This window comes from Myotis myotis, unplaced genomic scaffold (assembly GCF_014108235.1).
Source record: "Myotis myotis isolate mMyoMyo1 unplaced genomic scaffold, mMyoMyo1.p scaffold_m19_p_9, whole genome shotgun sequence".
Taxonomy (NCBI): Eukaryota; Metazoa; Chordata; class Mammalia; order Chiroptera; family Vespertilionidae; genus Myotis; species Myotis myotis.
The window spans coordinates 25,255,490-25,281,063 of record NW_023416401.1 but is presented as its reverse complement, the minus strand read 5'-3'; the positions used below and the strand labels follow the sequence as shown (position 1 = coordinate 25,281,063).

General features: G+C 52.4%; 1 protein-coding gene across 1 annotated transcript; it reads left to right on the top strand.

The window, feature by feature from the left end:
• Positions 1 to 1,616: 1,616 nt before the first annotated feature.
• Positions 1,617 to 22,111, top strand: SDC4 (syndecan 4). Its single transcript, XM_036321146.1, has 5 exons — positions 1,617 to 1,765; positions 13,931 to 14,066; positions 15,387 to 15,433; positions 16,195 to 16,396; positions 20,022 to 22,111. The coding sequence occupies exons 1-5, from the start codon at positions 1,697 to 1,699 to the stop codon at positions 20,171 to 20,173; spliced, it is 606 nt and encodes a 201-aa protein (XP_036177039.1). The 5' UTR covers positions 1,617 to 1,696; the 3' UTR covers positions 20,174 to 22,111.
• The last annotated feature ends 3,463 nt before the right edge of the window (positions 22,112 to 25,574 follow it).

Here is a 25,574-nt window from a genome sequence, read left to right as displayed (position 1 = left end):
CAATTCTGTGGACAGCAAAGATTGCAAAACCCATCTGACTTGCAAAAGGAATTCTTATTCTGATAGAAAATGCATTCATTTTCTCAGTTTATTTCCAAATCCAAGCTGAAAAAAATTGCTTACCTTTATGTCCGTGGGGAAAAGCCTGAGCAGCATTTGAAGCTTGCTTTATTGTCAAGGCTGTCTGCCTCAAAAGATTTTAATCCTTTGATCATTAAGGGATGGAACGGAAGAGGGGAAGTCACTCCCAACTCTTCACAAAGTGTGTGAATTCATAATATGCCAACAGAGGCCAAAATAGTCTGGCTCTGAAGCCAAGCTTCAGCCTTAGAAAGATAGATATACATATTCTCATAAAGACACATTATATATGCGGCTATATATCTTTTTTTTCTTTTATTGGTGCCGTGACTCGGATTCGATGCGGGTATATATATATCTTTATATCATACTAGAGGCCCGATGCACGAAATTCGTGCAAGAGTAGGCCATCCTTCACCCTTGCTGCTGGCACCCAGGACTGGGCTTTGACTGGAAGGACAGAAGGACAGAAGGACAGAAGGACGTCCGGTTTAATTAGCATATTACACTTTTATTATTCTAGATAGCATATCTTCATATCTGTATACCATATAAAATACAGAAGAGCTAAGGAGGCTAGGCACCGTTGGTACTTTGACTATTATAGGATGCTTCCCCCTAATAATCCCAACAGTACCTGTACTTGGGGCCCGGGAGGATTTACCCCTGCCACCCCCACCCCCACTGTTGGGAGGATGCACAGAATTTATTTTTTTTTACAAAGGTGAACACAGATCTGAGAATGGAGATAAACTTGCAGACCAGTTCTCTGAGAGATCAAACTTTTTAGGAAGTTCAAAATCTGGGAAAACAAATCCCTTAAAACAGAGCTCAGCCACCCTAAGACCAAGAAGTCTGCCGGTGGCTTATTTTCGTTCAGCTCATTGCTAAGAATGGTTTCTACATTTTCAAATGATTTTCGGGGGAGCGGGGTGGGGGTGGGCAGAGCGCGGGGGCGGGGAGGCGGGGAGGAATCAAAAGAAGAATGCTATTTAGCGACACGTAAAACTTTTATAAAATTCAAATTTCAGTGTCCATAACTACTGTTTCATTAGAACACAGCCACACTCATTCTTTGAAGTATTTATTGGATCTTTGAGCTACAACTCTAGAGTTTAACTAATTGTGACAAGAGGCCCTATGGCCGGCAAAGACTAAAGTAATTGGTTCGCGCCCCGTTTGGGATGTCTTCCGTCCCCTCCGAGGGGAGCGTACCTGGTTTGAAGGGTGCTGGTCTACATTGCCGCCCCTGGGCAAGTCCCTCCTGTCCGTGGGCCTCAGTTTCCCCCGCTGTAAAATGAGAAGCTTAGACGCAATGATCTTTGGGGGCCTGTCTAGCAGGGGATCAAGTCAATAAGGGGGTGGGGGCTCCTGGAGGACCGTGACTTGGTCGGTGGGGACCGGCTGACGCGCACAGGGCGTGTCCCTTGGGGTTTCCATCCCCGCGGGCGAGCGCTGCGCCCCGGAGGCCCAGCTTTCCCGGGGAATTCCTGGGGGAGGAGGGCAGGGGTGCGGGCCCGGGGGCGGGGCGGGACGGGGCCGGCCACCGCCTATAAGGAGGGCCGGCTGCGGACGGCGGCCACTCGTCTGCGCGCCCTTCCCAGACCGCGACGCCATGGCCCCCGCCCGCCTGCTCGCGCTCCTGCTGCTCCTCGTGGGCGCCCCCGCCGCCGCCGCGGAGTCGGTAGGTGCTTGGAGATCCCCGAGGGGGCGGACCAGCACCTCCTTTGTTCCTGGGAGCCCGGGATCGGGGGGCTGCGTCACCCCTAAGGAGATGCCGGGTCCGGGGAAACTTTGTTGGAAACTTGGCTCCGACCGAGGTCCCAGGGAGGCCCCGGTGGGAATGGGGGGCTCCTCCGCTTGCCGTGCGCCCCCACCCTGTTGCTCTTCCCGCCTCCCCTAGGCCTCGCCCCGCCGCGGGCTCCAGGCTCGGACGTGACTAAGCCGATGTCACCTTCCTCCCCCCGCCCCCCCCCCGCACCCCTTCCCGCACCCCGCACCTTCCCTGGTGATCCAGGGACAGGCCCGGAGGCCCAGCCCTCCTCCTCGCCCCCTCGGCGCGGGGAGCGGGCAGCTCCAGAACCCTAGATGCCTGGGGATGAGGGGCTGCGAGTCCTCGGGAGGGGGAGGAGTTAGGGTTCCGCGGCGCCCGGTTTCACACGCCGGGGAGTGGAGGACTGAGCCCTGACCTCACTCTGGCCGCAGCGTTGCCACTGGCTTGTGACTTGGGGCAAGGTCCTGCCCCTGCTGAGTCTCAATTTCCCCATCTGCACCCAGGGCTTGGGGGAGTGGGGCTAGAGGTGACAGTGCATCTTTAGGTTCCGTCTTTACAAAGTTGAGACTCTGTTCTTTCAAGGGTGAACGGCAGGGATGGTTGGGGCTCAGGGATGGTTGGGGCTCGGCACTTCGCGGTGCACCCCCCCCTCCGCCCCCACCTCCCCAGCCTCCCCTGGGCTTTATGTAAGAAGAGTGTTTATTTTTGCTCAGTGCAGACGGGAAATCGAAGCACCCACATGGAGTGAGAGTGAGGTGAAGGGGGCTGGGGGGAGGGGGCCTCCGTGGGCACGGAGAAGCCGCCTTCTCGCTGCCCACTGGTCCCCGTCCTAGTTTACAAAGCCCTGGGCCACCTGAAGCTCCATCCCAGCAGCCAGCTGGGGACAAGGGGGGCAACCTCTGGGAAGTTGAGGGCAAACGAATCTGCCTTCCACTGCCTTCCAAGGGCCTGGGCTCTGTGCCCCCTTCCTGTCCGTAGAGTCCCTGTTGTCAGTTCCTGCGTGGGGCTCCCATTTCTCTGGGCTTCCTTAGGGGAGAGTCGTTTCTGCAGGGCAGGCTTCGGGTGAGGAATGAATGCGACCCTGAGAATAACCCTCCAGCACAGTTTCTGCTGCTGGTGTGCCTGGCAGTGTTCTAATCGCTGTCTAATGGCAGTTCTAATGGCTCTTCAACGACCTTAATTCTTGACAACCCTGTTTACTGCTCTTAAACTGGTCCTGAGGCTAGAAAGGTGAACTAACTTGTCCAGGGTCACACAGCTAATTAGGGGCTGAGCAGATTCTCCCAGCTCTCATCTTAACTTGTAGTCTGATGCTACTCTGAGTGGCTGCTGCTGTGTCCCATCCACGGATAACTCAAGACTAATTTAGTGTCTAAAGATCTGGGGTTGTTCCAGCCTCAAGGAATTCTGCGGTGGAAGGTGATAACTCCCCCAAACTAGGGGCAACCTTGCCAGAAAGTTAGTGGCTGAGCTGGGACTCCATCCCAAGCCTGCTGCTCCCTGATGCAGAGGTCCTTACTAGGCCTGAAGGGTGTGTTGGAGCCCAGCAGTTGGGGAAGCAGCCAAAGCAATGCCATGCTGGGTCCCATGGGCCTGGGCAATAGGAAAGGAAAGACCCTGGAGATTGTGAGGCCAGTGCATGGGCAATCACCTGCCAGTCTCAGCTCAGGGACTGCTGAGCCTGCAAGTCCTTGAGTGAGGAGCAGACAGCTGTGTCTCCGAAGGATGTGGTCTGGGGAGGGCTGTCAGCCCTGCGTGTGGTGACCCATCAGCTTGGGGAGAAGTCAGTCCTGAGCAGCTGCTTCCTGAGAGGTGTTCTTCTGTTTCGTCCTCACCGGAGTGCTCGCTTCCTGGCTAATGTCACCGACCTTCCGCCTCTAACTGGGTCAGAGGGCTTCCCCTTTTGGCCCCACCACCCCCTTTCCTCCCAAGGTTGTGGCCAGAAAAATCAGACCTCATCACAGTAGGTTAGACCAGTGGTCGGCAAACTGCGGCTCACGAGCCACATGCGGCTCTTTGGCCCCTTGAGCGTGGCTCTTCCACAAAATACCACGTGCGGGCGCCTATGTACAGTGCGATTGAAACTTCGTGGCCCATGCGCAGAACTCGGTTTTCGGCCTGGGCGAGTCTATTTTGAAGAAGTACTGTTGGTATTTGGCTCTGTTGACTAATGAGTTTGCCGACCACTGGGTTAGACCATAGCGATGACGCAGCCAGCCCTCCTTTGTAAGGTGGAGAAAACGGGGCGCAGGGAGAGGGTTTGCTGATAGCAGTTATGATTTGCTCGGTGCTTTTCCTCCGCCAGGTTGGGTATGTGGGAAGCACTCCTCAGAAAGGAAGCCGGTGGGGGTTGCACTGTGCCCACTCCACAGGCGAGGGAACTGAAAGCGGTAAAATGGGTACCACTTCAAGGTAGCAGAGAGCATCTACCATCAGAATCTGTCCAGTAGCCCCTCCAATAGTGCTCTTGGGACCGCTCCCCAAATTTTAGGTGTAAGCCAAAGGCCTGCCCTCCCCTCGGGTGGTCCCCCCACCCCCAGGTGCCACAAGCTTTGGGAAGTGAACCCGGGCTGAGCACCCTGCCTCTTCTCCATTTGGGTGGGGCTTGCCATCCTAAACCAGTTCTTCCTGTCCAGCTGGGAGCACTCCCCTGAACTGCCTTCCTGCCACTCCCTCCCTGGCCAATTAAAGGCAGCCTTGTTTAGGGAGTCTCACCCCCACCTCCCAGGTGGGGCTGTCCAGGCCCAATCGGTTCTGGGGAATTGTCCCCCACCTACCAGTGTACTTTAGCTTAGAGATATTTCTGGTTTCCTTGAGAATTCTCTCCTTGATTGCATAGAAGTGGGGTTGGGGAGGAAGCCCAGGGTTCTAAGACCCTTGAGTGACCAGTGAGAGCTACCAAGCACCCAGGAGACTATGTGGGCCACAGTGTGGGGGCTGGGGAGTTCCATGAGGTTGAGTCCCTTTCCCTCTCTGGGTAGACATCCCCCATCTGTCAAATGGGATTTGAACCAAATGGCCTCCAGAGCCCTTTCCAGCTCGGGTATTTTATTAATGGCTAAGTACCTACATTCTGAAAGGGCTTTGGAAACTATAAAGACATCTAAGATGTATCAAAGAAAGTTATGTTTGGTGAGGGAATGATCTACTCCACCAAATTCTGAGTTGTGCCCCCCCACCCACACACGTGGACCCACCACTTCCACCCACACACACTGAGGCAGGAACTCTGCTGTGTCTTCTTAGTGAAACACCTGTGTGTAGCTAGTACTCAGGCAATGCTTGTATGAATGAATAAGTAATATTCAGGCATGTAACTTCATTCTAAAAGGCCCACTGAGATTATTTAATACTGATGTGAATGCCTCCTGGTGTACTGTGAGGTAGGCATGATTATCTCCATTTTTACAAGAAACTGATGCTCGAAGGAATGTAGTGGTTTGCCAAGGTCAGAACAAGGTCTGTGTGACAACGCTAGATGTTTGCCTTGATCGACCTCAGACAACATTCCAGATCAGGAAACTGGCGGGGTTGAAGGTAGGTACCTTAGGTTCTACTTCTGAATTGCTGGGTGACCTTGAGCAATATGCCCTATCTCTGGATCTCAGGGTCCCCAACTCTAAAACGAAGAGGTTGGACCATGCCCTTCAGGGTCCTTCCTGTCCTGAGAGCCGACTGCTAGGGGGAAGAGCGCTCTCTTGGCCTTCCTGGTAAAGAGCTGAACAAGAGAAGTTGGGGGTGGGGAGGGACATTCATCTCCTGCCATCCCCAGCTCCTGGAAACAGAGGGCTTTTCCAAGGACTTGGAGTGCTGAGCGGCCTGAATGAGGGACTGGGAGAGCCAGGCTGGGCTACCCGCCCCAGCTCCCTCCTGGGAGGAATTGACTCCTAGCTGTCCTCGGCCTCCTGGACTGCTGGGTGTGATTTCCAAATGACGTTTAAAATTGGGGAAAGGGGCTGGACGGGGCTGTGTGAGTCACTGGAGAAAAGCGGTAGCTGGCCTGGCTTGCCTGAGTCACCCATTCCTTTCCCCCTCTTGGCTATAGGATGGCTCTGTGGTGGGGCTATTGCCATGGGCTCCAGAGGTTTACCTTGTCCTGTGAAAGCCTGTTAAAGAGTCAGCATCTCAGTGCCCAGGGCCTTGAGGGGACACACAGGTCCTTCACAGTGCCTGGCCCTGTGTGTGGACTTTGAAAGGAGAGAATTCAGCCTGTCCTCCTCAGAACTGGTTATTTGGCCTCTGCTGAGCAGGTCTTTCTTTTCTTTCTTTTCTTTTCTTTTCTTTTCTTTTCTTTTCTTTTCTTTTCTTTTCTTTTCTTTTCTCTTCTCTTCTCTTCTCTTCTCTTCTCTTCTTTTTTCTTCTTTCTTTTCTTTCTGCAAAACTAAGGCTGCAACTGCTCTGAGTTTATAGAGCAAAGCTGGTCCAGTCCAGATTGGATTTGGCCCCAGGAATCTTGGTGTGTTGGACGCCCCCCTCCTTGCTTCCCGACCCTGGCTAGAGGGCATTGGAACACTGGTTTGGGTTAGGCAGACTGGACTCCAGAGGTGTGAAGTCCTACCTGACAGCGTGGGCCCCTCACCCACTCAGTTTCTTGGTCTGTAGGATCTGGATTGAGGTGAGGCTTGTAGATGACAAGACCGAAAATAAAGGCCCCAGTACCGTGCCGGTAGGAGGAGGTGTGCTAAGTGGCGGTAGGAGGAGGTGTGCTTTGTCCAGGCCACTTGGATGCTACCTGGTACCTTTGAGGAACCCACCCCCTTGGTCTCTGGGAAGCCTTTTCCCTTCCTCCCTTTCTAACCCAGAGCCACAAAGTGGTGAGGGAGGAGTCCAGGGTGGGGCTGATGGAGCCCAAATCTGATTTGTTTATCTTAGAAGTGGCTGTTTGCTAATTATCTGATGGGTTTATATTTAATCAAGAACCAGTTCCCGGCAGCACCACCCTCCTGGCCCACCCTCCTGGGCCAATCTGTAGGAACCCGTTGTTGAGCAGTTTGCAGCCTGGAAGGAGAGGGGGCAGGGGGGTTGTAGGGGCTAGACCACTGGGACACAGCCCCGGACTCAGGGTGCCCCTCCCCAGTTGGAGGACCATGTTAGAGGCTGATTGAAGATCGGGCTCTGGGCTTTGGTGTGTGTGCCCGCGGTGGGGGGGACGGTGGACAGAAAGAGTAGTGTTCTGAAAAGCCAGTTTTCCTGTGTTTTCATTGCCTGGTGCCTAGAGAGGATGGAAGAGGAGGCATTTGTCAGCACTTGGGCCTGATTTAACCCTAGAAAGGCGTACGACAAGCCCGACCTCTCGGGCAGGTTTGTTATTAACTCGCTGCTGACCTTTGGGTGCCGCCCCACATCTCCTGTCTGCTGGAGGCCGGGTGCCAGAACAGCCCGAGTCCCATCCCAGCTCTGCCGCTCACCCTTCAGCGACTCACAGTTAGTTAATAAGTCACTTTGCCGATGGGAGCCCGTGTCCTCTATAAAACACCTGTGTCACTCGAGGGTCATAATCGCAGTTTGGCAAACTTGTAAAGTGCTGGCTTACGTTTAGTTTAGTATTACCAGCTAGACAAGGGTTCTTAACCTGGCCCAGGCTGGCTTTGGAAAGGTGGCCTGTACCCATGTTGAAAATGTAAACCGATGGCTACAGTTCTTGGGGTTCAAAACTTTCTTTTTTCCAGAGGGCTCTAGGAGTCCCCCAAAGCTCACTCTGATCTGAAGTTCTTTCTGGCTTTGGCCTTCTGCAGTCCCCCTACCTACCCATCCAAGTTCCCACCCACCGCTGTGTCCCTGTTACTCCCCACTCCCACCCTCCCTCCAGGCCCTCCAACTCAGCCCCACCCCCTCACTCTGCACGTCCCCTTCCCAGTCCTTCAGGGCTGCCCCAGTTTTCTCTGGCACAGCAGAAGCGGCTGCTAGTCAGGTGACACCTGGGGTAATGGAAAGGGGAGGCAGGGAGAGGCTGGTATGTGTGGAAACAGTGACTTGATGGAGCCTGCTGGACATGGCCAGGCCTGCAGGGACTGGCTGTACCACTCCAGCCTGGGGGTATGGGGGCAGGGGTGACCAGTGGCTGGGCGAGTCACCAGGAGTAGGGGAAGCTGGGCTGAGATGTCTTTGGGACAGACTGACTTGGTCTGCAACGGTGGCTTCCCCAAGTGGTAGGGGAGGCTTCGAAGGGGCAGGAAGCCAGTACCCAGAGCTGATCCAATCAGCTCAGACAAGGCTATCGACTCTGCTCTTGAGAACAGGGAGGCTTGCTCATGTCTTCCCCGCCATCCAGCAGGGACCTCGGATCCAGGATCCGCCGCCTAGATTACAAACCCCAGCTTCAATGCACCTCTGTCTCCACAGCCCGGCGGGAGCCAGCCCCTCCCGCTATCTCCACCGGTAATCGGAGCAGTGCCCAGCTTGGTTACCAGGCCTCAAGACAGAGGGAGGCTTGTCTCTTTGAGAACTGTCTTTGGTGGGGAAACCAAGACCCAGAGAAGCAATCTTCCAAGATCGCCCAGGGAGTTAGTGACAGGGTGTGACGTCAGCTCCTGACAGGGGGACATCCAGAGGCTCTAGAAGCTCCCTCCCCTGCCCCCATTCCTAGCTGGCACCCCAGGATCCTAGAGCCCTTGCTGTGGGAATGGGCTGCCCTGGGGTGGAGGAGGGGGAGGGCGGGCAGGGGTTTGGTGGAAAGCTGGCTGCTGGTAGTGCCAGGCCTGGCTACTCTCCTAAGTGATTGTGTTCCAGTAACCCGACCTCAGAGTGGGCAGAGCTGACATTCGAACCCCCAGACCTGGCTTAACCCTTCAGGTACCACAGGCCAGGTTGTGTATTGGTGTGTGGCTGTTTTTGCCTTCTGTGTATATATATATATATATATATATATATATTTTTTTAATATATTTTATTGATTTTTTACAGAGAGGAAGGGAGAGGGATAGAGAGTTAGAAACATCGATGAGAGAGAGACATCGACCAGCTGCCTCCTGCACACTCCCCACTGGGGATGTGCCCGCAACCAAGGTACATGCCCTTGACCGGAATCGAACCTGGGACCCTTCAGTCCGCAGGCCGATGCTCTATCCACTGAGCCAAACCGGTTAGGGCTGTATATTTTTTTCATCCCCAAGTCTGGTCAAGATATACTCTGGCATCGAATTTTCATTCATCTGCTTAGGACAGGTGCTCCAAGTTGTGTGACCTTGGGCTGGTCTCTGCCCATCTTAGGGTCCTTCTCCCTGCACAGCCTGAAGGGGACGTGATTGGTTGTGGAAAAGTCTCTGACCCAGTATAGTGTATGTCCCTTCTCACTTTGCAAAGTATCTCCAACCCCCTTCTTTCTAGCAATGGAATTGCTTCAACAACTTTTCCCAGGACCCTCTGACCCTTTGACCATTAACCCCCTTATCCAGAAGGAAGACAGGTGGGGATTAATAACAGCCGCTATTCATGGAGCACCTGCTGTGTGCCAGGCCACATGCTGGGCCCCTCGCACACACTAATGCATTTCACTTAGTCCTCCTCATTCTGCCAGGCGCTCCGAGCCCTAGTTACCGAAAGAGCGAACTGAGGAATCGAGATGTGCAGTCAGCCCCAGACGCCTGTAGTTTGCTTATGAGTCTGCTTTTTCAGGCAACTACTCTAGTGGAGCCTTCCTTTCCGCCGGGGCGTAGAGAGGCCTGATTGTGGCCCTCAGGTTTTGCTCATTCTGGGGGGGATGCCTGACCTTCAAAGGGAGGTGGGGAAAGAGTGACTGTGTCAGTGGTCCCTTCTGGAGATCTCCTGCCAGGATCACTCTGCTGGGTGTAGTCACGGAGCCCAGCTGCTCACTAACCTGTCCCCCCCCCCCCCCCCCACACACACACCCATTGCCCTTCTGGTCTCACCTCCTGAAAGAAGGGTCAAGTGTGTCCCGGACCCTGACCCTACCTCCCGTAGGGAAGAGCCAGGTGGGAGAAGGCTCTCCTCCCTCCTCGAACCAGTTCATAGTTAACCAAGCCCTGACCCTGAACTTCTCCCTGGTGCCCTAGCCAACTTTCTGTTCTTTTGTTTAAGCAATATCACTTTCAACTCTGTTTACTTGCTGGCCAGGGGAAAGGGTGCCCTGGAGGCCTGGCCTGGCAGTGTGGGCTGTGGGATTGGGGTGGAAAGGTGAAGCGTGGGTGGCAGCGAGAAGTTTGGCTGTGGCTAAGACGTAGTCTCGAGAAAGATCTAGGATGGAATCCCAGCCCTGTCACACTCTAGCTCTGTGACTTCAGATGAATAACTCAACCGAACCTGCAAAATGGGTAGAACACCCTACCAGTTTGTGCCAACAAAACGAACTCGTATAGAGAAGAACCCGGCTTGGTGCCCGGCATGCAGAGGGCACGTGTGCTAGCCGCCCCAGCCCCCAGGCTTGTCCTGGGTGACGAAAGCTGTAGCATTTGGGATAGGGTTGGGGTCCTTTTCCTAGCTTCATGCCTCTAGCCTAGGCACTGGAAGGGGGTATATCTGGAGTGACAGCAACTGCCGGTGGACCTGTTGAGACCCTTCGGGGCAGCCAAAACCCTGGAAGAGGGAGGGAGGACAACTGCAGCCCAAGCGCCAGGAGACCTCCGTTCCAAGTCCAGCCCTGCCGCCAGCTGCTTGGGTGACCTTGGCCAAGCCCCTGGACCTTTAATCTGTCTGCCGGCTTATAACACGAGACGCGTGGGCTCGGTGGCCTCAGATACCTTCTGTTGGCAGGTGCTAGTCCCTTTAGAACAAAGCAGCACCTACCTCTCAGCATCTCTAAGCCTCCAGGCACCAGCCCAGTGCGCACCAGCCCCAGGGCCGGCAGGTCCATGAGACCCAGGCCCCTGCCTTGTTCCCCTGGTGATATCTCTTGTGTGTCTGTGAGAGGGACAAAGACGGGGCGACCCAAGGTTCCCAGAGAGGATGCCTGTGCGTGAACACACGTGTGACTACATGTTCCCTGGGCAGGGATGGGGTGAGCTGAGGTGAACAGACCACATCCTTAGCCAGGAGCAGGGTGGGGTCCTTCTCTGATCAGGGCTGGGCCTGGCTGCTGGGTGGCCTGGTTCTCCAAAGATACTTCAGGCTGAATGAGCCTTGCTGATAAGAGGGTGGGCTATTGGCACCCCACCTCTACACTCAGAGGGATGATTACCCACAAGCCCCTGCAACTCAGTCCTGTCTTGCTGGCCTTGCCTTAAAGGGTCCTGCTGGAGTTGAAGAAGAACTTAATTTCCTGTTTCCTCTGATCAGCACACCTCACAATTCTGCCAAGCCCCTGACTGGCTGTAGGAGTGCACGCAGGCTCACCAAATGCAGCCTTTCGGGACCCCGTCCTTTTACAGCCAGAACAGGTATCTAGTGGGGTCGAGTCCTGACCATGCACTTGCCTCCTGGTGTGACCTTAGACAAGTCCTTTTTCCTCTCCAGGAACCTCGTATGAATATGAAGGGCTATGGATGACCAGGTGATCACAAAGAGGGCTGAACTGGGAATAAATCTGGTTCAGCCTCATTTTTGCAGATTTGGCTGCAGGAATGCCATGCCCACCCCCTCAGTCTTCATGTTACCAGCATAAGACGGGCGTAGTTCCTATCAACCAATCAGTGTGCTAACCCTGGCTGTTTCAAAACACTCACATACTGGAAGGCAGGCTCAGAAGCAACATTATATGGCTCCTGGGGACAAGCAGGGGGAGGGAGGATCTCAGCCTGAAACAGTCCCTGTCGGGACCCCAGCCGCTGTCTTGAGGACTGGAGCTCTGGCTCCCACAGGCCAGGCCAACAAGGGGCCATAGCACCATCTTTCCCTCCTCAGCTGCTTTGACCTCCATGGAACAGGGCTGGCTCCCTGGGTAGGCCGGCACTCTATGTGTGTCGTGTGTGTATGTGGGTAAAGGCACAGGGGACCCATGCTTGGGTTCTGGTCCAGTGTGACCATTTTTGGCCTGTGTGAACTTGGGCAAGTGAGTTTACCTTTCTAAGCCCCACCTCCACCCCTCCTCACGCCCTTTCCACTTCTGTGAAAAACACATCTATTTGCAGAACACTTCATGCTAAGTGCTTAGCTAGGCAAGCCACGGAGGTCCTGCTCTCAGGTCCTGGGCTCCAGAGGACAGGGACCCCTCCCCAGGGACCGGCACCTTGTGCAATCGCGGAGAAGCCTTACTTTTGAGCTGCCAAACCAAAGCCGCAGGCACAGGGCTGTGCGCGGGGGCTGGAATTCCAATGCCAGCGGCTCACAGCTCCTGATTCCCCAGCCATGAAGTCATCCCTAACCCCTTCTGGCTCCCCACCCCCACGTGTGCCAAGCGGTCAGCAGATTCTCCCCTCCTGTGGGAGGTACAGTGCCTCCCCACTGCCTTCCTCCCAGCCTGGCCCGCTCCCTTTCCAGAATCCAGCTTATGCCCGCGTGGGAGTGGAAGAGGGCCTGACAGGTTCTGCCCGCCTCTCCCCGGAAACCAGCGGAGGGAGTGCAGGAGGCTCCTGGGCCCTTCCTGCAATGGTAGCCTTGTCTTAGGAACCAGCATTCCTTCCTGGGCTCCCCTGGCAGCCTTGGTGGGTGAAGGACAGCCTGGGCATCAGGAACTGAGACTGGCCTCTTTGGTCTGTGAGCTATGTAGCTAACTCACTATGTGAACTTGGGCCAGTCAGTGACTGTCCGGGGCTAGTATTCTCTCAAATTCTGTGAAATGAGAGGACAGGACGTCCCTGGCCTCTCTCCAGCTGGTATTCTGTGGTTCTGAGCAGCACCCTGACCTCCTGCAGTTAGGGGTTCTGGAAAAGAAGATGAGACACTGTTTGCGGGGGGAGGGCGCGTGTATTGAACTTAATCAAAACCCTAACCCTAGCCCTGACCGGTTTGGCTCAGTGGATAGAGCGTTGGCTTGTGGACAAGGGTCCCAGGTTCGATTCCAGTCAAGGGCATGTACCTTGGTTGCGGGCACATCCCCAGTAGGGGGTGTGCAGGAGGCAGCTGATTGATGTTTCTCTCTCATTGATGTTTCTAACTCTCTATTCCTCTCCCTTCCTCTCTGTAAAAAATCAATAAAATATATTAAAAAAAACAAAAACCCTAACCCTTCTGGCAAATAGTAGACACTTTAATATTTGAATTAATTAGTGCAATCATGAACTTGGCCCAGGACTGCTGTTCTGTGGGCAGACAGAACCTTAGCCCAGGAGCTGAGAGGAAGGTCGGGAGCCCAGTAGCTGATGTCCTATAGGACCTTGAGAAGGTTCTTTACTTCCCTGGCTAGGCCTTTGTTACTTTCCTTTTAAAAGCTTCTCGGTCGGGGTGGACCTAAGATTCTGCTGTGACCAGTAGGTCCCCATGGGTAGGGGCTGAGAGACACTGATGGGCGCTGGAGCAGGGGGTCCCTGAGGCAGGAACTGTGCCTCCCCCTGTCCCGCACAGTGTTGGTGGCAGAGAAGATGTGTGGGAGCTCTTGGGAAGGCTGAACACTAGCGTGTGTTTATGCACTCCTGAGTCACTAGGTCTGGGCAACGCCCTGACCTGAGGCTGTCCCAGGGTGTGGGTGAGCCAGCCCTGCCCGTCCCAGCCAAGTCTGACTCAGCTGGGAAAGGGGTCCCAGAGCCAGCAGCCCTCTCCACCGGGGGTGAATCAGCTCAGCGGCATCACAGAACTCCGGCTTAGGGTATCCTCCGCCGGCCTGGGTGGGTGGGAACACTGGCTCTGAAGTCAGGCGGCCCGACATGGAATCCTCACTCCTCCATCGGCCACTTCTGTCACCGAAAGAAAATGATTTGATGTCTTTAATGCCCACTTTCCTTGCTTGTAAAATAGGGTTAAAGTTAAAGAACAGGCCCTGACACATAGCAAGTGCTTAGTAAATGGTACCTGGTACTGTATTTACATTCTGATTATTACCACCTTTATTATTTATGGGAAAGAGACTTGCCTAAGGCCCCACGCAAGTTGGAGGCCAGGCCCAGGACTCTAGGCTCTGGCCTGGTCCCCTTCCAGCGCCTCAGTTTACTTTCTCGAATGCCCTTTTCACTGCCTTTTGGGGCTCAGGGGGCTGTTATAGACCACGGTGGGGGCTATTGGCTGATCTGTCTCCTTTTCTTACCCTAGATCCGAGAGACCGAGGTCATCGACCCCCAAGACCTACAAGGCCGATACTTTTCCGGACCCCTACCAGACGACGAGGACGTGGGGGAGCCCGGGCAGGAACTCGATGACTTTGAGCTGTCTGGCTCTGGAGATCTGGGTATGGAGGGTGCAGTGGGCAGGCCGGGGGCACGGGGCTGGAGGGAATGTTTACTCTCCTCATGGGAGGGTGACTTTTGTGGGGATTTTCCTAGAGTGCTCCTCCCTGCTCAAATAAGAGGAAGCAAAGTAACTGGATCAGCCATTTCCACCCCGAGACCCTCCCTGGTTGTTTGTAGCTCTAGGTTTTCTGAGCAGCAGCCTGGGTTGTCCACCTAGGCCAGCGGCTCTCAACCTGTGGGTTGCGACCCCTTTGGCGGTCGAACGACCCTTTCACAGGGCTTGCCTAAGACCATCCTGCATATCAGATATTTACATTACGATTCATAACAGTAGCAGCATTGCAGTTATGAAGTAGCAATGAAAATAATTTTATGGTTGGGTGACAACATGAGGAACTGTATTTAAAGGGCCAGAAGGTTGAGAACCATTGACCTAGGACGTAGTGAGAGTGGGGTGGGGTGGGAAGAACTGAGTGTTTTCCTTCCTTTGAAAAGGAAAAAGACCTGGGGGTGTATCAGGGCAGAGGTGTGGGTGGGAAATCAAGAATAAGCCCTTGCTTCAGAGGGAGTGGGAGTGGGTGAAGGCACCCTGGCTTCTTGGGGCTGGACCTGGAGCTAGGGTCTTGTGTGGTCCTTGGTGACCTCCTGGCCCTGAATGCTGGACTAGACAGCTACTAGGAACATCCCTACTGTGTGCAGGGTGGCAGAATGATTCAAAGCTTGAGCTTTGGATTCACATAGTCCTGAGTTCAAACTGTCAGCCTGTGGCCTCTGAACCTTGGTTTTTAAGTCTGTAAAATGAGAAGAGAAATGACATTACATCTGTGTTTTGGGCACTGTACTCACTTGAAGCTCTGCACATACCGAGTGCTAAGTAAATGTTTTAATATTGCAATTCTACTGTTTAATATTGCCATCTGGAGTCTTGCCTTTTCAAATGATGCCCCTGGAGATCTTATTAAAATGTAGAGTCTGGTTCAGTGGGCCCTGAAATTCTGTATTTCTCACTGGTCCCTCAGGTGTGCTGTTGGTCCCTGGACCCACCCTTTACTGAGCAAGGGGTTGGAGTTGACAAAGCATCTGTCCAGCTACCAGCTCACCATTCCTCACCATTCCGGGAAAGAGCCGGGGAGGCAGGTGTCAGGACCCCCATTTTACAGATGAGATGACTGAGGCTAGAGTGGAAACGGGTCACTTGCTGGACATTGAGCATTTGGGAGCTGCTTATAAGTGTGGTCTCCCAGCAGCCATGGCTGAAAGAGGATCATTCATTTGGGGGTAACTGACTTCACACTCACACAGTCTTTCTGAACTTACAGATGACTCAGAGGACCCCAAGATCTTCCCCGAAGTAATCCAACCCTTGGTAAGTAACCGCATGCCTTGCTTCTCCCCCTGCTCTTCTGTAACACCTGTTGAGAGGGGCAGACTAAGTGAGGATGTGACCTCACTCTGCAAGAAGACTTTTATTTGTGACCCTGGGATCCTTGGGGGCAGGCACAACTGTGGTCATGGGTAGGCCATCTTTCCTACAAGGATAATCACTCAACATTTAGATGTGTTTCCAGCCCCTTTTCTGTGCTTGTATGGGTATTCTGTGCCATACATTTTTAACTTAAAGTGGTCATGAGTATTTCCCCGCATAATTAAATATTCTTCCTGTTTTTAGAGGCTGCATGATTATAGTTCACCCAGCTCCCCTGATTGATGAAAAAGTTGTTTATAACTTTTTGATATTCTGAAATTATAACACCACAGCAAACATCTGATACAACTATCTGATTAGCATCTTAAGGCAGAGTCCCAGAGGCAAAATTGCTGCCTCAATGGGCAAGCAATTTCTGCAGTTTGGCTAAACCTTCCCTCCAGAGTGGTTACTCTTAAAATACCCACTGAGCAGCAATGAGTGGGGACACCTGCTTCCTTGTGCCCTTGGTCACATTCATTCCCATTTTGAGAGACTAACTAGAAAAGTTGTTGAGGTTGTGGCTGACTCCTGCTCCAGGGCCACGTGGTTCAGTCAGCAAGAAGGCAGAACCAGATTCCCCGCCTGGCTGAACGTCCCTGTCCCCTGCCCTGGGTCTCTCCCCAAACTGTACTGAGCCTTTCTCTTCTGTCCCCATCCAGGTGCCCTTAGATAACCACATTCCTGAGAGGGCAGGGCCTGGGAGCCGGGTCCCCGCCCAACCCAAGGAGCTGGAGGAGAATGAAGTCATCCCGAAGGGGCTCTCACCACTGCTTGAAGGGAACGAGGATGTGTCCAACAAGGTGTCCATGTCCAGCACTGCCCAGAGCAGCAACATCTTTGAGAGAAAAGAGGTCCTGGCAGGTAAGATTCCTGCTCCTCACAGGACAGGGACGGCTCAATGGGAGGCAGTGCCTCAGGCAGGGGCCCCTTACAGCCACACTCAGGGTGTCCCACCTTAAAGGTGGGGCTCAAGGGGGCTGTGACTGTGCACTCTGGTGGAGGGGAGAATAATTGCACATCAAAGTCTTCTAAAGAATAGACAAGCTGAGTCATTCACTCGCCTTAAATCCCTCTCTTATTTTCAAAGCATTTTCACCTCCTGGGTTTGGTACTTAGGGATTTAATTATTAAAAGTCAACATTCTTTGAAAACCTCCCTTGAAAGCCCAGACACTCCTTGGGATTAGGCTAGCTCCCCCCACCCCCTACCTCCCCCTACCCCCGACTCTATCACCTGACAGGCTTCTGACCTTGGCTGAGAAGCTTTTGAACCTCAGTGGAGATGAGCCTCAGTTGCCCCCTCTCTAAGTGGGGACAGTGACACCTCCTGAGGTTGGTACAACGACTCCATGGAAAATAGAATCTGAAATAACTAGGCAAACTCTAAAGGGCTATTCTGATTTGTTAGTATGGTATGGTAACTTAAAACATGAGGTCAAGGTGAGAGGCAGCAAGGGTTTTATTTGAGATCCAAAAGAATAGCTAGTCGGGAAGCACCGATTCAGGCTCAAATAGTGTTCTGAGTAGGAGGTGAAGGCAAGGGGTATTTATGAAATAGGGAAAGGGAATAATTACATGAATAGAAGGAAGAAGTGCCTATGGGTGTTATATAGCTAAGAAAACAGATAAACTAGCATAGTGATGCTAATTCTAAAGAATGCCTTTCATTTTCAGTCATGATATCTGCTTTCCCATTATCTTTGCGAACAGTTGCTTGGAATACAATGCTGCTTTAGGCCCAGTCCTTCCAAAGGTTATTTTGTCCATTTTTAACATTGCAAAGGTTTGAAGAGTAACACCTGCAAGGCAGTTTCTCCAATGTGGCAGCTCCGGCTCCATTTTTTTTTTTAATAAGAGTAGTACAAACTACTCCTTTTTTTTTTTTTTTTTAAATATATTTTGTTGATTTTTTACAGAGAGGAAGGGAGAGGGATAGAAAGTTAGAAACATCGATCAGTTGCCTCCTGCACACCCTCTACTTGGAATGTGCCTGCAACCAAGGTACATGCCCTTGACTGGAATCGAACCTGGGACCCTTCAGTCCGCAGGCCCATGCTCTATCCACTGAGCCAAACCAGTTAGGGCCGGCTCCATTTTTATTGATTTCAGAGAGAGAAAAAGAGAGGGAGAGAGAGATAGAAACATCAATGATGGAGAGAATCATCCATCGGCTGCCTCCTGCACACCTCCTACTGGGGACCTGGCCTGAAACCCGGGCATGTTCCCTGACCCAGAATCAAATTGTGACCTCCTGGTTCATAGGTTGACTCTCAACCACTGAGCCACACCGGCTGGGCAAAAGAAAGGACCTTGCCTACACCTGGCAGATGAGGCTCCTGGAAGTCTAACCCCGGGTGACTTTGGGTCCATCTCAGCCCTGCCCCTGGGCCCCTGGCACCTGAGCCAGTGCTCTTTTTATTTTCCTTCACTACTTTCTGTGTGATGCACGGGGGGAGGGGGGGGGGGAGCCATCAGAACTAGAGGAGCCCTTAGAGACCATTTAGTCTTTTAAGTTTCTTCTAAGGCTCTTTGGTTGAACTGTTTTAAAACCTCCCCCACCTTTCTTCAACCGCAGTTTCATTTTCGGCTGCATGTGTGGGATTCACAGAAGGTTTTGCTTTTACCAACTAAGGTTTCTATGACTTTTTTTCTTAATGGCTTAAAAAAAACACCCATAAAAGTGGCTTTAAAAACCACTGATCTATTCTAAGCAACTGTTTCTTATACAGGGGAAGCTGATGCCCGGAGAAGGCAACCCACTGGCCTTGGGTCACATAGCAAGAGGCAGGATGAAGTTAGGCCCTCTCTGACATCTTGCAGCAGAGAGAACTACTAGTACACGATCTTCATGTGAAGTTATGCTGTTGAGCTCGCCGAGGCAGGGCCCTCCCGTCCCACCTTTTTGTTTTACTTTATTTTAAAATATATTTTTGTTGATTTCAGAGAGGAAGGGAGAGGGAGAGAGAGATAGAAACATCAATGAGAGAGAATCATTGATCAGCTGCCTCCGGCATGCCCCCTACTGAGGATCCAGCCCACAACCGGGGCATGTGCCTTTGACTGGAATCAAACCCGGGACCCTTCAATCCGCAGGCCAACGCTCTATTCTCTGAGCCAAACCAGCCAGGACCCATCCCACCTTTTTAAACAGCACCTGGGAGTTTATCGAGTGCTTGCTATGTGCATGTGATTCTTGTTCTCCTCTCATTAGAGTCCCCACAACAACCCTATCAGATGGGTATGGTTATCGATTCTGTTACAGAGAAGGAAACGATGTCTCTGAGAAACCAAATCACTTGTCCAAAGTCATAAAACCAGAAAGTGGTAGACCTGGCCTTTGAATCTAGGACCACAGTCACTTCTAAGACTGTAATTGAATTTTGACCTTGAGGGGAGTCCCAGCAGAGAGCTACTAGAAGAGCTGGGGTCCTCGGAGGGAAAGGTGCGGATGACAAGAATGGGGTTGGCACTCGAAATCCTTTTCCTGGCATCTCCTGGGGGCACTTTGTTGCTGCTTTTCATAGAGTTTTAGCCAAGAAAGAACCTTCCTTGGCTCCCGTGGCCCCATTCTCTGCATAGCTTTGGAGTGTGTGCAGGGACGGAAAATTAATCTCCTTAGCCTGAGTAAGTCCGAATTAGGGGACTCAATCTGCCACAGAAAGGATTCCATGAGACATCCCTGCCCCCTCCACAAACGAAAGGAGCCATTCTGGCCTCTTGGCCGAGTGCAGAGGACATCCTGGAGTTAGGAGCCCACATCTGCCTGACCCTGGCCAGCTGCCCCGGGGCTGTGCTCTTCTCTGAGCCCAGCTGTGAGAGTCATTTTACTGTTGCATCAGGCGCGACTCAGGGTGCTAGGGATGCAGATAGAAACCACAAACATTTACAGTTTATGATTTTGATTTTGCAATGGGTGAGATGAAGGAACTTAAAGTCACACAACCTGTAAGTGGGGGGAGATGGGAGGAGACGCTAGGCCTTAACCACTGATCATAGACCACTATCTATAATTATCTAGGACACAGGATGGACATGATAGTGTGTTACACCTGTGCATGGTAGCATATACACTGTCTATAGAAGTGTAGGCCGGCATGCGTACAGGGGCACACAGGCACAGCTAGAGGACTGCGCAGTAAATGTATGTCTGTGACCATTTCCACAGCCGCAGTTTTTCTTGCTTCTGGCTCAGTTACGGCTAAGCTGCTCCTGGGGAATCGACCTGGTGTTTGGAAAGAGCCAGCTTTGGACTCGGACAGATGGGGGTTGGAATGGTGGCTTTGCCACTCTGGCCCTATGGTCTTCAGTGACTCCCCATGACCCCTTCTCATAAGTGAGGCCGTGAGGATCAAATAAGACCTCAGCATGCAGGGCTCAGGCGGTGTGATGGTGAGGATGTCTCGTCGTAAGAGAACCAACTGTAGCCGTGGGAGGGTACCCGAAGGCCTGAGGAACCGCTCTCACCTTGCTGTCCCTTTCCCCCCCAGCTCTGATTGTGGGCGGCACTGTGGGCATCCTCTTTGCCATTTTCCTGGTCCTGCTGCTGATGTACCGCATGAAGAAAAAGGATGAAGGCAGCTACGACCTGGGCAAGAAGCCCATCTACAAAAAAGCCCCCACCAACGAGTTCTACGCCTGAAGCTTCCTCATGGACACGGCTTGGACTCGAGGGGGGCAAGAAGCCGGAGGATTTTGGAGGGTGGACTTTAGAGTAGGGGGAGGACAACCTAATACTGACCTGTCAGCATCTTCAGCTCTGATTCCATTGTAAGGGACGGGAAACACATCATCTTCTGTTCCTGCCTGCCTCTGGATTTGCTGGGTCTCCATGGTCCCAGCAGAAAAAAATGAGGCTCAACTTGGCCTTTCCAAAGGCAAGTCTAGGATTGCATTATTTCTGCATCTTCCAGTTTAGAATCTAGGCCCTGCTTAGAGCCCGTACTGACCACGCCTCATCCAGAGCCCCTCTGAGGCTGTCGAATGAGTCCTGCTGGAGGTCTGTCTCCAGCGCCTTCCTCCCTGCCCTGCCCTTTCATAGCCGGCCCCTCTGCCAGGGACTGGGAGAAGGAACTAGAACCATCCGCACCTTGAGATGTGCCCATCGAAGGGCACTGTGTCCACACTACAGGAGTCTCTGTGGTATACCTTGGGCCATTGGGCTCTTTAAGTGACTTTTGGAAATCAACCTTTTTTATTTGGGGAGGGGCGGGGGGAGCTGAAAGTTCATATTGAAATGGGTTTGTAGAATTTTTGTAAATCTATTTTTAGTAGGGGTTTTTTTTGTTTTTGTTTTTGTTTCAACAGTTCATTCCTTTGTGTAGAGCCTCTGCCTGGGCCGGAGTGCACAGGTGCCGAGGCCGTCTCTGCTCTCTTGCACATTTCCACCGTACCTGCTAAGTTTGTATTTAATGGTTGTTTGGTTTTGTTTTTTGGTTTCTGTTTCTCGAAAATGAGAGGAGAGCCGGAGATATGATTTTTATTTTTTATTTTTTTTTTTTACTATTTATAGCTTCCGACAGGGCCTCACTTTTCTGTTTTCCTTCAAGTCCCCTCCCCATTTCATCAAACAGACTTTACAGTCCTCTGCTCATGACTTTGACCCTTTCTGAAGCTGCTTCCTCTAAGAAGTGGATTTTGCTGAGACATAGTTTTCTAGCAGATCCCAAATATATAATGTAAGGGATGGTGGGATATTTGTGTCTCTTTTCTAGTAATATATTATTATTCTTTCTTGGTTCTAGAAAAATAGATAAATATATTTTTTCAGGAGATAGTGTGATATTCCCATTTGAAGTTGGCTGGGCGGTTGAGTGAGTGAATTTTTATATGGTTGAGGGAGGTTTTTGCCCGTTTCTCTTGCCCCGTTCCTGGTGCCTTTTCACGGGGCTAGAATAGTTGAGGGTAGATAGTTCTGCCTTCCTTTTAGCTTCTGCTTTGAACTCAGCTGGTGTTCCTCATTTCTCCAAATTTAAGAGAAAATTGGAGAGCTGTGCTAGCCGATACAGTAACCACCAGCCACGGGTGGCTAAGTCAGTTAGAATTACATCAAGTTAAAAACCCATTCCTCAGTTACACTAACCGCATTTCAAGTGCTCAGTTGCCACATGTGGCTAGTGGCTACTGTAGTGAGCAGGCAGGTCGAGGCCATTTCTGTCTGTTGGACAGCACTGCTGGAGAACTAAGCTGGCTTAGCAGTCACAGCCCCAGCTTTGCTGGCGTGACCTTTGTCTTCTTGGGCAAAGGACGGGGTTGGGGAGGGCTGACTACGCCCTAGATCGGAGCCTGTTACCCATGGCCTTCCCTTCCAGAGAGGAGGCTTGGTGGCCTCGCCTGAGTAGGCTGCATCTTCTGACCCCACTGGCTGGGGTGGGGGGAATCAGCCTCACTTCCTGAACCCTTCACCCCCACAACCCAGGGTTCCCAGCTGGCTGGGTCCTCTTCTCCATCCCCCACCCACCCATCCCCAGGTCCTTTCCTCTGGCTGTGTTGGACGTGAGCACCTCTTGTAGCCCTTCACACTGTTGTCTGTTACTGACTTTTTGATAAAGAGATAATAAAACCTGATACTTTCTACATCGCCTGTCTCTGTGGTTTTAAAGTTTCTAAGAAGTTCTCTCCGGGCTGTTTCCCTTGGCTTCAGTGGAGCTTGAGAGGACTGCCCTGCCCAAATGCCCTTTGGGGAGGCAGACAGTGGAGGCAGAGATGTGGGAAGCCAGGAAAGGCCTGGAGAAGATGGAAGAAGTGGGAGTGTGCGCCCGGTGGCCTGCAGGGCACGCACGCCTACCTCTGTGTTGCATAGATGGTACCGTGTTTAACAAACACACAGAAGTCCTTGATTAGTTGCCAACTAGAAATGAGGCCATTTCCCATAAAAATCCAGGTTCCTCACTTCTCTTGGGGAAAAAGATTTGACAACTCTCAGGCAGCATGGCAACAATTAGCTGCTGCAGGCAGGAGTCCACCTACACGTGGCTTCTCAACCTCGACACAGACTGTCCACCAGCTTCACTCACGTCGTCAGCTTGGCCTCAGCGGGCATTGTAACTGGCGGACTCTAGACAATTCTTTTGATCCTTGATCCTCACAGCAACGCTGGGAGGTGGGTAAGATCCTTTTTACCTAGCAGACCACCGGCAAGTCCATTCTGTGCCTAACACCTGCACTCACTTAATCGTCACAATTCCGCACAGTAAGGTCCTGTTAGCACCCCCATTTTACAGATGAGGAAACTAGCTAAGAGGTTAAATAACTCGCCCAAATTGACACACGTACCAATGGATTCAGACCCTGGCTGGTGGGCTCCAGAGTGCTCACAATCACACTATCCAAGGGTTTGGGTCAAGGTTCCTTCACTGGGGCTGCTCAGGCCCCACAAACCCGCTCTGAAGCAAGGAGTCTGGTCTCAAAGCTCTTCTGAGACCCCTGCCACACTCGGTTTTCCTGAGCCCCAGGAGGCTTGAGGGGGTCTCTGCTCCTTGTAACTGGAGTCTTGGAAAAGCCCTCACATCTGTTCCATTGGTGTTGTCCAAACTGCCTGCTCATTTTGAGTCACTAGGGGTTTGGGGATGAGCTTGGTAGAGTGGTCCCCACTTCAACATTTTATAACCAAAGTGAGTCCATAAGGAGCTTGGTCCCAAGGTCGTGCCTTTCTCCAGGACTTTGCCTGCTCCTCCCATCCCCCACCCCTGCCCCAGGTGGCGAGCAGCCAGTTACAGCAGGTGTTTACCACTTCACCACTGAAAGCATTATTGTGTCACCGCTGCCCTGCCTGCCTTTGTCAATTGGGGCCTGGAACAGAGCCAAGCCTTACCGTGGGGCCTTTTTGGTGAGTATGGTCAATGTTGACCCTTGCAAAACTTATTATTGTGTTATTGGTTTCATTCCCCTTAAAGCCACTTCCTCTCTCTTACCATCTTCATGGTCTATTGCCTAAGCAGTCCACATCCTCCCCAGGGAGGAAGGTCCCTGAGAATTTCACCCACACCGTGGTTATGAGTTCTCTTTGAGGAAACCCAATTTAAACGAGAGAAAGCAAGAGACCCAAAGGTCCATGCTTAAGCCAGAAAGTTAGTTTGTTCATGGTGGAACCTCAGGCAGCATGAAAGCTGGTCAATTGGGAGATTTTGGAACAAATTTTTAACCTTATTCTCACTATGTGCCCTGCCGCCTGCTTTCTGCCCCTTGTAACCCCCCCCTCCCCCCCCCCTCCCCCCCCCCAGCTAGAAGCAAACTAAAAGTGTTAAATACTCTTAGGTAGAGAATTAAAAGAACCTCAGAGCACCAGACTTAGCATCAGTAGTATAGGATTCAAATCAGGCTCCGTCCTCAAACCTGCTCTGAGAACTTCATGGGCCTTCTCTCTCAGAGCCTCAGTTTCCCCATCTGTAAAAATGAGGAGGAAATGTGAATGGGAGCAATGTTTCTCAACCCTGGAAGGTTCGGGTCCTGAGAGCTTGAAAAAGTGAAGATTAACTTGAGGAACCCTGACAGTAGGCAAACTCAATTCTCAGGAAGGGAACAGTGCCACCTGCTGATTTCACTTTGCACTTGCAACCTCCAGATAACTGCCAATGCAATGGAATGCAATTTGGTATTTATTGAGCCCAACTCAATAATCAAGCATTGTACTGCGCCCTCCAGGATATGCAGCGATGAGCTTTCCACTTGAAGCTCATAGTCTATAGGAGACACTTGAAATGTACATAAAGCCCTTTATTCCAAGGGCGACATGGTCCCAAGTGAGGTGTTCCACAAGGTGGAAAGCCTGAAACCAGGGCCTGCTTTATGGTCATGTGACGTGTCCAGTCACAATAGGCCTTGTGCTTAGCAGGGCCCTGCCTTAATTTCAGGCTCTGCTGTCGCTGTCTTGAAATTCTGAATAATTTTGGCACAAGGGGCATACATTTTCTTGCATGGGGCCCTACACATTGTGTAGCCGATCCTGCCTTGGGGAAATCTTGGAGTTGGTGCCATCTGAGCTGGGTTTGGAGAACAGGGTGGTAGTGGCAGGAGAGGAAAGGAGGAAGCCTATTTTAGTGTGGAAGGAGGGGTGGAGTCAGTCCTTAGACCTTAGAAACTGGGTGATGGGGGGGGAGGAGATAAAAGATGAAGGGCTATGCAGGGGATGGGCAGGGAGGGGAGTTTGATGTTCCATGGATTCAGGCTCAGGCTAGGAGGACCTCCAAGGACAGTCCAGCAGCTGGAACTCAGGCTAGGGCTGGAGCTTTGCGGTCATAGACTTCCAGGGGGGTGTGCGGGTGAGACCAAGCGTTCTAGGGTGCCCTGAAGCAAGCTGCATGGCTGAGCCAGGGCTCTCAGGCCAACCTAGGTTCTTGGCTTCCACCATGCCTGCCTGTGGAGTGGCAGAGGAAGTCCTTGAGGGCAGGGCTGGATGGGCCCTTGAGCCCCAACTTCCTGTGTGGTGGGCTGCGAAACTCCTCTTAGCCTCCTTCGAGTGGCTTCCTGCTTCAACACCATCGCAGGCACGGAGCCCAAGCTCTCCTGAGGTGTGCACTCAAGTCGGGGACATTTCCCATTCAACTCGTGCCCTGCATTCCTTGACCAGGATTCGCTCTCGGCGGCCACAAGGGGCCTTGAACAAGCTGCTCCTTCCCTGTGACAGGGGGTTCACCCTGCTGATCGAGGTCCTGGGGAGTCTAAAGAGCAAACCTCTTGGGAATTGTCAGCATCTTCTTTCTCATGGGGCTTTCCATGTTCTGGGGGAGGAGTTCTGCAGGAAATGAGCCCCTCCTCAGAGTTCAAGGAAAGTTCAGGTGGGGGGGGGGGGAGGTGAGAACCCTGAACCAACATTTCAGACTGGTTCTCTCCGTTTGGCACCATGAGGAGCCAGTGCAGGTCGCTGGCACCTGTGATATGTGTGCCTGGTTCCAGCAGCCAGAGTCAGGACCCTGCCTGGTTCTTCTGCTTCCCTGGAGAGCACAGAGCAGGCAGAGGGTGGGCAGGCTGCGCAGGGACGGCCTGTGACTTGGTCTCCGGGCCTCATGCAGAGAAGCTTCTCTGGCAGCTGGGTTACTGCCCAG